The 10814-nt window shown below is 57.8% G+C and overlaps 1 protein-coding gene across 1 annotated transcript in view; it reads left to right on the top strand.

The window, feature by feature from the left end:
* PIWIL2 (piwi like RNA-mediated gene silencing 2) overlaps nt 1-10814 on the top strand; it is a 14080-nt gene that overhangs the window by 2359 nt on the left and 907 nt on the right. Inside the window, exons 2-18 of the mRNA XM_017732403.1 lie at nt 440-550; nt 760-877; nt 965-1086; nt 1194-1274; nt 1498-1611; nt 1729-1917; nt 2084-2168; nt 2285-2371; nt 2456-2596; nt 2680-2793; nt 3518-3706; nt 4475-4576; nt 4654-4773; nt 5081-5169; nt 5442-5547; nt 6503-6756; nt 7679-7786. Coding sequence (XP_017587892.1) covers nt 440-550; nt 760-877; nt 965-1086; nt 1194-1274; nt 1498-1611; nt 1729-1917; nt 2084-2168; nt 2285-2371; nt 2456-2596; nt 2680-2793; nt 3518-3706; nt 4475-4576; nt 4654-4773; nt 5081-5169; nt 5442-5547; nt 6503-6756; nt 7679-7786 — 2130 coding nt within the window. The remainder of the gene's footprint in view (nt 1-439; nt 551-759; nt 878-964; nt 1087-1193; nt 1275-1497; nt 1612-1728; nt 1918-2083; nt 2169-2284; nt 2372-2455; nt 2597-2679; nt 2794-3517; nt 3707-4474; nt 4577-4653; nt 4774-5080; nt 5170-5441; nt 5548-6502; nt 6757-7678; nt 7787-10814) is intronic.

Below are 10814 nucleotides of genomic sequence, written 5' to 3'. Positions count from 1 at the left end.
GCCCGCGCGCCGCCGCGCCCAGCCGCAGCAGCAGCAGCAGGAGGACACGGGGGCAGCGCTGGCGGCGCTCCCCACGCGCGGGCAGTGAGTCCCCCACACCCCTAAACCCCTAAACCGTCAGTGCCGTCCTCCCCCGGGTCCTCCTGTCCCGCTCCATCTTCCCTGTCCCTCCTGTCCCCTTCTGTCTGCTGCCCCCATTCCTTATCCCGTTCCATCCCCTCTCTCCCCCCATGCCCCATATATCCGCTCTGGTCCCTTATTCCCTTTGTCTTCCCCATCTCCTCTGTCCCTCCTATCCCTCTATCCCCAAAATTGGGCGTTTTGAGTCCCCCTCCCCAGGCTGCTGGGGGGTGGGAGCAGAGGGTCCAGTGATGGCCCCAGCCCCGGGATTTGGGGTGCAGGTGCTGCTGGGTCAGTGCTGAGCCCCTGTCCCTCGCAGGCCGCAGGGGACGAAGCCGGTGCCGAAGGGAGCCGCCGTCCCCGTGGGGCTGAACTTTGTCAAGATCCACTGCCAGAACGAAGCTGTCTACCAGTACCACGTTACCTTCAGGTGATAATGGGGGTTCAGGGTCTCCCACAGCCCCTCGAGGCTGGGGTGTGCCCAGGCAGAGCCCTCCGTGTCCTTCCTGCTTCCGTGAGGTGGAACAGCCACAGTACAACAAAGAGCTCTGGGTTTTCCCCTTCAAGGGGGATTTTGAGGGGGGATGAGTGAGGTCTGGGGTGGGCAGAAGAGGGAGAAAAGCCGCTGTGTGCCCCCAGCCCCGAGGTGGAGTGCAGGGCTGCCCGCATTGCCATGCTGAAGGAGCAGCGCGCTGTGACCGGGGACGTGATGGCCTTCGACGGCTCCATCCTCTTCCTGCCCGTGCAGATCCCCAAGGTAAGGGGTGGGGGGGCTCTCACCCAGTTTGGGGGTATAGGGGTGCCCCTGTTTTGGGTGGGAGATCCCCCTCTGGCCCTGCCAAAGGTCAGCCTGAAGGCTCAGAGGAAGAGCGACGGGGAGGAGATTTCCATCAACATCCAGATGACCAAGATCCTGGAGCCCAGCTCGGATCTCTGCGTCCCCTTTTACAACGTGATTTTCCGCAGGTGAGAGACCACAGAGACCCTTCCTGAGCTCCAAGGAGGAGACCCCTTTCCTCCTCCTCCCTGCCAGTCCTCATCCAGTCCTACTTTTCCTGCTTTTCCTTGCTTAGGGTGATGAAAATCCTAAACATGAGCCTGGTTGGGAGACATTTCTTTGAGCCTGCCCAGGCCACCACCCTGCAGAAGCACAGGTGGGTGCTGGCACCTTCCTTCCCACAGGAGCATCACTGTTTCCGTGGCAACCTGGGAATTGGGAAGTTTTCCCAGGTCAGCTCTGGTCAGGCTGACTATGGAGCGAAGTTGGGAGCTGGGAAATGAATCCCTGAGTTTTGGGTGATTCCAAATTTCCCTCTCCAACTCCCTGAGTTTTCGGCTGCTCCGGCTTAACCCAGGCCGCTTTCCCTCCGGACACAGCCTCCACATCTGGCCGGGCTACGCCGTCAGCATCCGCAGGAAGGACGGGGGGCTCTTCCTCATGGTGGACGCCATCCACAAGATCATCCGCAGCGAGTCCGTCCTGAGCATGATGTGAGAAAAGCGGGAAGAAGCCCCAAAAGCTTCGGGGACGAGGGCGCTGCGAAAGGCGCTTTGTTTTCGGGGTAGCACGGGCAGGGAGCATCCCACGAGCCTCTCCCCTCTCCCCAGGCAAACCATCCACGCCCAGTGCCAGAGAACATTCCAGGATGAGTGCATCAAGCAGCTGGTGGGGAGCGTGGTCATGACCCGCTACAACAACCGCACCTATCGCGTGGATGACATCGACTGGGACAAGACCCCCAAGGACACGTTCACCCTGGCCAGCGGCCAGGAGATCACCTTCGTGGAGTACTACAGGTGAGGGGGAGCTGCTGGATCATCCTGTGGGAATGGGAAGGGCTCCACGTCCGGTGGGGCAGCGGGAGCAGGGAGGTTTCGCTGGCCACGGCAGAGGGTTGGGAGTGGGTGTTCTACAAGATCCAAACCCAGATTCCAGGGTTGTGTGATGGTGCTGTTTTTCCAGCAAGACCTACGGGATCACCATCAGGGAACTGGACCAGCCGCTGCTCGTCCACAAACCCAAGGAGAAACAGATGCCGGAGGGGAAGGTGAGCCGGGCATGGAGATCCACGGGCTGCTCTGGGCTCCTGCAGCCCCTGGGGAGAGCAGGGATTCCCAGATTCCCAGCCCCTGGAATGCTGACGGTGCCTGTCCCTCCCTGCAGCGCAAGCTGGAGATGGTGCTGCTCGTGCCGGAGCTCACCTTCCTCACCGGGCTCTCCGACCTCCGGAACAACAGCCGGACGCTCAAGGTCAGAGCCTGCCTCATCCCCTGATCCCGGCTTTCCCGAGGGTTTTGGGAAACCCTCCCTCACTGTGAGGTGTTCCCGGTGCAGGAGGTGATGTGGGAGATGATCCAGAGCCCCCAGCAGCACTACCAGCGCCTCACCAGCCTCCTGCACCGCATCCAGGACACCCCGGACGCTTCCCGGGAGCTGGGGCGCTGGGGGCTGTGCCTGGACACGGATATCTACAGGGTAAGGGCTGCTGGGCTCCCGGCCTTCCCTCTGAAGGGAATGGAGGCAGGGGAGGCAGCTCTGGAGATTCCTGCTCTGCCCAGACCCAGGGTCACATCCTGCCCGGGGAGCGGATCAACCTCCGGCACCGCTCCTTCCTTCCCGCCGAGGACCTGGGCTGGCACCGGGAGGTGACGAAGGAAGCGCCCATCGCCGTGGTGAGCAGCAGCCTCCCCTCGTTGGGAAAACTGGGATGGGTTTCCCTCAGCGCTGGCATTCCGGCTGAGCCGCTTCCAGCTCAAACCCTTCCCTTGTTTGTGTTGGATTTGCGCTCCAGCCTGTTTTTCCGAAGGAGTTGGAGGTATGTGGCTGTGGTGTCTGCTTTCCCACCTCATCCCAGGGTGGAGGGAGCCTTTTGCTTGTAGGAATTGGATCCAAATTTCTCTTGGGCCACTTTTCCTTTCCCAGATTCTCCTCTGTGCTCCAGATTTCTCTTGAGCCACTTTCTCCCTCCCAGTTTTCCCTGCTGTGCTCCAGGTTCCTCTTGTCCTGAATTCCCTCTCCCAAATTTCCCTCTCCCAAATTTCCCTCTGTGCTCCAGGTTCCTCTTGTCCTGAATTCCCTCTCCCAAATTTCCCTCTGTGCTCCAGGTTCCTCTTGTCCTGAATTCCCTCTCCCAAATTTCCCTCTGTGCTCCAGGTTCCTCTTGTCCTGAATTCCCTCTCCCAAATTTCCCTCTCCCAAGTTTCCCTCTGTGCTCCAGGTTCCTCTTGTCCTGAATTCCCTCTCCCAAATTTCCCTCTCCCAATCTCCCTGCTGTGCTCCAGGTTCCCCTTGGGCCAGTGTTCCTCTCCCAGATTTCCCTCTGTGCTCCGTAGGTTTCTCCTCTCCCAAAGGGGAATGTGCCTCCCAAACCACGGCCTGTCCTCGCTTCTCTCCCAGATCTCCATAAATTCCTGGCTCCTGATCTATCCCAAGCGGCTGCAGCACCTGGCCAGGGACCTGCTGGCGGCCATGAGGAGCAGCTGTGGCTCCATGGGAATGCAGGTGGGACAGCCCACGGTGCAGGAGCTGCGGGACGACCGCATCGAGACCTACGTCAGGAGCATCCAGAGTTCTTTGGGGAGCCAGGTGAGGAGTGGGGACATCCCAGGGGGATCATCGGGAAGGTGGGATGGGAGCACCTGGAGTGGGGCTGAGCCTGGAGAAAAGGAGGCTCAGGAGGGGCCTTATTGCTCCCTAAAATCCCTGACAAGAGGGTGCAGCCAGGTGGGGTTGGGAATAAGGGAGGAGGAGCCTCAGGCTGTGCCAGGGGAGGCTCAGGTTGGACACCAGGAGGAATTTCTTCATGGAAAGGGTTGTTAAATACAGGAATGGGAAAGGGTTGCTAAATACAGGAATGGGGAAGGTTGTTAAATACAGGAATGGGAAAGGGTTGTTAAATACAGGAATGGGAAAGGGTTGCTAAATACAGGGATGGGAAAGGTTGTTAAATACAGGAATGGGAAAGGGTTGTTAAATACAGGAATGGGAAGGGTTGTTAAATACAGGAATGGGAAAGGTTGTTTAATACAGGAATGGGAAAGGTTGTTAAATACAGGAATGGGAAGGGTTGTTAAATACAGGAATGGGAAGGGTTGTTAAATACAGGGATGGGAAAGGGTTGTTAAATACAGGGATGGGAAAGGGTTGTTAAATACAGGAATGGGAAAGGGTTGTTAAATACAGGAATAGGAAAGGTTGTTAAATACAGGAATGGGCTGCCCAGGGAGGTGCTGGAGTCCCCATCTCCGAGCCGTGGATGTGGCCCTTGGGGACGTGGGTTATCGGTGACCTTAGGTTTGACTCGGTGATCCTGGAGGGCTTTTCCAACCGGAACAATTCCATGATCTCCCTCAGGACAAGGTGCAGCTGCTCCTGTGCCTCATCCCCAACGGCCGGGATGACATCTACGGGGCCGTCAAGAAGCTTTGCTGTGTGCAGACCCCGGTGCCCTCCCAGGTGGGCTGGGACCCCCATTCCCGGGAAGCCGTGGCTGCCTCCAGCCTCACTTTTCCCTGAGTTTTCCCTCTCCCTAGGTCATCAACGCCCAGTCCCTCACGGGCCACCCCGGCAAGATCAGGAGTGTGGTGCAGAAAGTTCTGCTGCAGATCAACTGCAAGCTGGGCGGGCAGCTCTGGGGGGTTGATATCCCGCTGGTAAGGCAGGAAAACCCTGGGAAGAAGCCTGGGACGAGCCTGGAAGCTCTGGAGGGGGTGAATTATTGTGGGCACGGGCTGAGGCAGCTGGAGAGTCGGGGTTGGCTTCTCTTGGGTGCACGTGAGTCCCTTGGGAGCTGCAGGGATCCGAGCCTGGAGGTGTCTGACTTATCCCTAAATCCCACCTGGCTGTTCTTCCCTCTTCCAGAAGCAGCTGAGGGTTGTTGGCATGGACATTATCCCTAAGTCCCACCTGCCTTTCCCTGCTCCATGATCCCTAAATCCCATTTTTGTTCCCCCTCTCCAGAAGCAGCTGATGGTTGTGGGCATGGACATCCACCACAGCCGGAGCCAAGGGATGCGCTCCGTCATCGGCTTTGTGGCCAGCATGAACCAGTACGTGGCTTCCCCCTGGGAAAGGGGGAATTTTCAGGGATCTCCCACCCCAAAATCTCCTCCCGGGAAGGGGGTGAGGATGCTGCTCTCCCCAAGCTGCTGCGCTCAGCAAGGTCTCCCCTGGCGTGTTTGTGTCGGGAATCGCTGGGAAAGGGCTGGGAATGCTGAGCCAGGGCCGATTTGGGGTTGCACAAGACCTCAGAGGACTTTGCCCGGTGCTGGGGGAGGTTCCCAGTGCTCGTTCCTGGTGCTCATTCCCGTTCCATGCCCAGCATCCTCACCAAGTGGTACTCCAAGGTGGTTTTCCAGATGCCCCACCAGGAAATCGCCGACAGCCTCCGCCTCTGCCTCTCCCAAGCCCTCAAGCGCTTCTACGAGGTGAGGCCAACCAAAAACCACCCTCCTGTGGTTCCACATTCCCTCAAAACAAGGGGGAAACCTCCCAAAAACCTCCAGCCTGGATACGTGCAGGGGAGCAAACATCCCCAGCAGCCTTTGGACTGGATGTGGAGCCGGCACAGCTCATCCTTATCTCGGGAACGTGCCTCGGGATCAGTTTGCTCACAGGGAAGTGCCACGTTAGAGCTCCCAGGGCCCTGTCCCTTGTCCCCAGCGTGAGAAAAGCAGCCTGGGACAGGGCAGGGGCTGGGAAAAATCCCAGCTCTTGGGATTTTCCCAGAGAAACTGTGGCTGCCTCATCCTTGGAAGTGTCCCAAGGCCAGCTTGGAGCAACGGGGAATGATGGAATGGGGGTGGAATGGGATGGGCTTTAAGGTCCCTTCCAACCCAAACCATTCCAGGATTCTCTGATTCCTTTTTCCCATCCCTCTGTGGGTGCTGCAGGAACAGCCCTGGGCACTGGGAGCTGGCTGGGCAGGAGGGCCTGGAGGGCCAGGACCCAGGGAATGGCTTCCCACTGCCAGAGGGCAGGGATGGATGGGATATTGGGAAGGAATGAAGGAAGGAGGGTGGCGAGGGGCTGGGATGAAATCCCCAGGGGAGCTGTGGCTGCCCCTGGATCCCTGGCAGTGCCCAAGGCCGGGTTGGAGCAGCCTGGGACAGTGGGAGGTGTCCATGCCCATGGCAGGGGGTGGAATTGAGATGATTTTAAGGCTCCTTCCCACCCAAACCAGTCTGGAATTCTGGGATTAACACAAACACAACCCTCCCCAAACCCACCCCGAGCCGCATTTTCAGCGGGGCTGAATGTGGTGGGTTGAATTCCCAAACTTCTGTTGACCAGGGAATATTTTCCCCTCCCCTCTCAGGCAATCCTGTACAGGCTGCAGGATAAAAAAATAATGAGCAGATTTTCCCCATTTTTCCCCCGCAGCTGAACCACTCCCTGCCCATGAAGATCGTGGTGTACCGGGACGGGGTGTCCGACCCCCAGCTGGACACGGTGCTCAAATATGAGGTGCCCCAGCTCCAGAAGAGCTTCCACACCTTCCAAAATTACCAGCCCAGCCTCGTGGTCGTGGTGGTGCAGAAGCAGCTGAGCACCAACTTCTACTGCCTGACAGGAGAGGAGTTGGTGTCTCCTCCCCTGGGCACCGTCATCGACCACAGCGTCACCAGCTCGGACTGGTGAGTGGCAGAGATGGGGCTGGGGGAGCTGGGACAGGGAGGAAACGCCCTGGGAGGGGATAAAAACCAACCCCAGGGGGGAGAAAAATAACCTGGGTGTAAAAAAAATGGTGGGAAAAGCACCCCAGGGTGGAAAAAAATCCACCCTGGGTGCAAAAAACCCAGCCCAAGGTGTAAGAAGTGGTTGTAAAACCATCCCAGGGTGCAAGAAAATGGTTGTAAAACCATCCTGGGTGCAAGAAAAGGGTTGTAAAAATGCCCCAAGGTGGAAAAAATCCATCCTGGGTGCAAGAAAATGGTTGTAAAAATGCCCCAAGGTGGAAAAAATCCACCCTGGGTGCAAGAAAATGGTTGTAAAAATGCCCCAGGGTGCAAAAAGGTGGTAAAAAAACCTCAGCGTGCAAAAAAATGCCCAGGGTGCTGAAAAGGCATTGTAAAAATACCCCAGGGTGGAAAAAATCCACTCTGGGTGCGAAAATATGGTTGTAAAAAACCCCGGGGTGCAAAAGAATTCCCAAAGTGCCAAAAAAACAATCGTTGTAAAAATAGCCCAGGGTGGAAAAAATCCACCCTGGGTACAAAAAAACCACCCCATGGTGTAAAAATTGGTGTGTAAAAACCCCCCAGGGGGCAAAAAAAATGGTTGTAAATATATCCTAAGGTATCTTACAATTTATTTTCTTTACAAAATAAGATGCTCTGGGGTGTAAAAACACCTTGAGTGCAAAAAAAAGGGGTTATAAAACCACCCCAGGGTGCAAAAACCCCTCACGGATTGCAAAAATAAAACCCTTGGGGTTCAAAACCACCATTCTGGGGTGCAAAAAAAGCCCAGTCTGGGGTTCAGAGCGCCCTGAGGTTCAAAAATGCTCATTTTTGGGGTGCAAAAAAGTGAAATTGGGGTTTGTTTTGCCTTTCCCAGGCAGGATTTCTTCCTGCTGGCCCATCACTCGCGGCAGGGCTGCAGCGTTCCCACGCGCTACATCTGCATGTGGAACACGGCCAACCTCAGCTCCGAGCACCTCCAGAGGTAAGGGAGGGTCCTGAGCCCCCCAAAATCCTCCCTGGGGAGCGGGAGAGAGCCTCAAAATCATCCAGGGGAAGGGCAGGGGTCCCAGAGGCCCCCAAAATCCTCCCTAGGAAAGGGGGAGAGAGCCTCAAAATCATCCAGGGGAAGGGCAGGGGTCCCAGAGTTCCTCAATATCCTGCAGCCCCCCAAAATCCTCCCTGGGAAAGGGGGAGAGAGCCTCAAAATCATCCTCAAAATCATCCAGGGGAAGGGTTGGGGGTCCCAGAGTCCCTGAGATCCTGCAGCCCCCCAGAATCTTCCAGAGGAAAGGGCAGGGGTCCCAGAATTCCTCAATATCCTGCAGCCCCCCAAAATCCTCCCTGGGAAAGGGGAGAGAGCCTCAAAATCATCCAGGGGAAGGGTTGGGGGTTCCAGAGTCCCTGAGATCCTGCAGCCCCCAAAATGCTCCCTGGGAAAGGGAGAGAGAACCTTGAAATCCTCCAGGGAAAGGGCAGGAATCTCAGAATTTCTCAATATCCTGCAGAGGGAAGGGCAGGGGTCCTGCAGCCCCCCAATGTTCTATAGCCCCCCCAAAATCCTCCCTGGGAAAGGGGAGAGAGCCTCAAAATCATCCAGGGGAAGGGCAGGGGGCCTGCAGCCCCCCAATGTTCTATAGCCCCCCCAAAATCCGCCCTGGGAAAGGGGAGAGAGCCTCAAAATCATCCAGGGGAAGGGCAGGGGGCCTGCAGCCCCCCAATGTTCTATAGCCCCCCCAAAATCCGCCCTGGGAAAGGGGAGAGAGCCTCAAAATCATCCAGGGGAAGGGCAGGGGGCCTGCAGCCCCCCAATGTTCTATAGCCCCCCCAAAATCCGCCCTGGGAAAGGGGAGAGAGCCTCAAAATCATCCAGGGGAAGGGCAGGGGGCCTGCAGCCCCCCAATGTTCTATAGCCCCCCCAAAATCCGCCCTGGGAAAGGGGAGAGAGCCTCAAAATCATCCAGGGGAAGGGCAGGGGGCCTGCAGCCCCCCAATGTTCTATAGCCCCCCCAAAATCCGCCCTGGGAAAGGGGAGAGAGCCTCAAAATCATCCAGGGGAAGGGCAGGGGGCCTGCAGCCCCCCAATGTTCTATAGCCCCCCCAAAATCCGCCCTGGGAAAGGGGAGAGAGCCTCAAAATCATCCAGGGGAAGGGCAGGGGGCCTGCAGCCCCCCAATGTTCTATAGCCCCCCCAAAATCCGCCCTGGGAAAGGGGAGAGAGCCTCAAAATCATCCAGGGGAAGGGCAGGGGGCCTGCAGCCCCCCAATGTTCTATAGCCCCCCCAAAATCCGCCCTGGGAAAGGGGAGAGAGCCTCAAAATCATCCAGGGGAAGGGCAGGGGGCCTGCAGCCCCCCAATGTTCTATAGCCCCCCCAAAATCCGCCCTGGGAAAGGGGAGAGAGCCTCAAAATCATCCAGGGGAAGGGCAGGGGGCCTGCAGCCCCCCAATGTTCTATAGCCCCCCCAAAATCCGCCCTGGGAAAGGGGAGAGAGCCTCAAAATCATCCAGGGGAAGGGCAGGGGGCCTGCAGCCCCCCAATGTTCTATAGCCCCCCCAAAATCCGCCCTGGGAAAGGGGAGAGAGCCTCAAAATCATCCAGGGGAAGGGCAGGGGGCCTGCAGCCCCCCAATGTTCTATAGCCCCCCCAAAATCCGCCCTGGGAAAGGGGAGAGAGCCTCAAAATCATCCAGGGGAAGGGCAGGGGGCCTGCAGCCCCCCAATGTTCTATAGCCCCCCCAAAATCCGCCCTGGGAAAGGGGAGAGAGCCTCAAAATCATCCAGGGGAAGGGCAGGGGGCCTGCAGCCCCCCAATGTTCTATAGCCCCCCCAAAATCCGCCCTGGGAAAGGGGAGAGAGCCTCAAAATCATCCAGGGGAAGGGCAGGGGGCCTGCAGCCCCCCAATGTTCTATAGCCCCCCCAAAATCCGCCCTGGGAAAGGGGAGAGAGCCTCAAAATCATCCAGGGGAAGGGCAGGGGGCCTGCAGCCCCCCAATGTTCTATAGCCCCCCCAAAATCCGCCCTGGGAAAGGGGAGAGAGCCTCAAAATCATCCAGGGGAAGGGCAGGGGGCCTGCAGCCCCCCAATGTTCTATAGCCCCCCCAAAATCCGCCCTGGGAAAGGGGAGAGAGCCTCAAAATCATCCAGGGGAAGGGCAGGGGGCCTGCAGCCCCCCAATGTTCTATAGCCCCCCCAAAATCCGCCCTGGGAAAGGGGAGAGAGCCTCAAAATCATCCAGGGGAAGGGCAGGGGGCCTGCAGCCCCCCAATGTTCTATAGCCCCCCCAAAATCCGCCCTGGGAAAGGGGAGAGAGCCTCAAAATCATCCAGGGGAAGGGCAGGGGGCCTGCAGCCCCCCAATGTTCTATAGCCCCCCCAAAATCCGCCCTGGGAAAGGGGAGAGAGCCTCAAAATCATCCAGGGGAAGGGCAGGGGGCCTGCAGCCCCCCAATGTTCTATAGCCCCCCCAAAATCCGCCCTGGGAAAGGGGAGAGAGCCTCAAAATCATCCAGGGGAAGGGCAGGGGTCCCAGAGTTCCTCAATATCCTGCAGCCCCTAAAAATCATCCCTAGGAAAGGGGGAGAGAGCCTTGAAATCATCCAGAGGAAGGGCAGGAATCTCAGAGTTCCTCAATATCCTGCAGCCCCCCAAAATCCTCCCTGGGAAAGGGGAGAGAGCCTCAAAATCATCCAGGGGAAGGGTGGGGGTTCCAAGAGTCCCTGAGATCCTGCAGCCCCCAAAATGCTCCCTGGGAAAGGGAGAGAGAACCTTGAAATCCTCCAGGGAAAGGGCAGGAATCTCAGAATTTCTCAATATCCTGCAGAGGGAAGGGCAGGGGTCCTGCAGCCCCCCAATGTTCTATAGCCCCCCCAAAATCCTCCCTGGGAAAGGGGAGAGAGCCTCAAAATCATCCAGGGGAAGGGCAGGGGTCCCAGAGTTCCTCAATATCCTGCAGCCCCCCAAAATCCTCCCTAGGAAAGGGGGAGAGAGCCTCAAAATCATCCAGGGGAAGGG

This window comes from Corvus brachyrhynchos, unplaced genomic scaffold, assembly GCF_000691975.1.
Source record: "Corvus brachyrhynchos isolate BGI_N302 unplaced genomic scaffold, ASM69197v1 scaffold150, whole genome shotgun sequence".
NCBI lineage: Eukaryota > Metazoa > Chordata > Aves > Passeriformes > Corvidae > Corvus > Corvus brachyrhynchos.
This window is presented reverse-complemented; position numbering and strand designations above follow the sequence as displayed.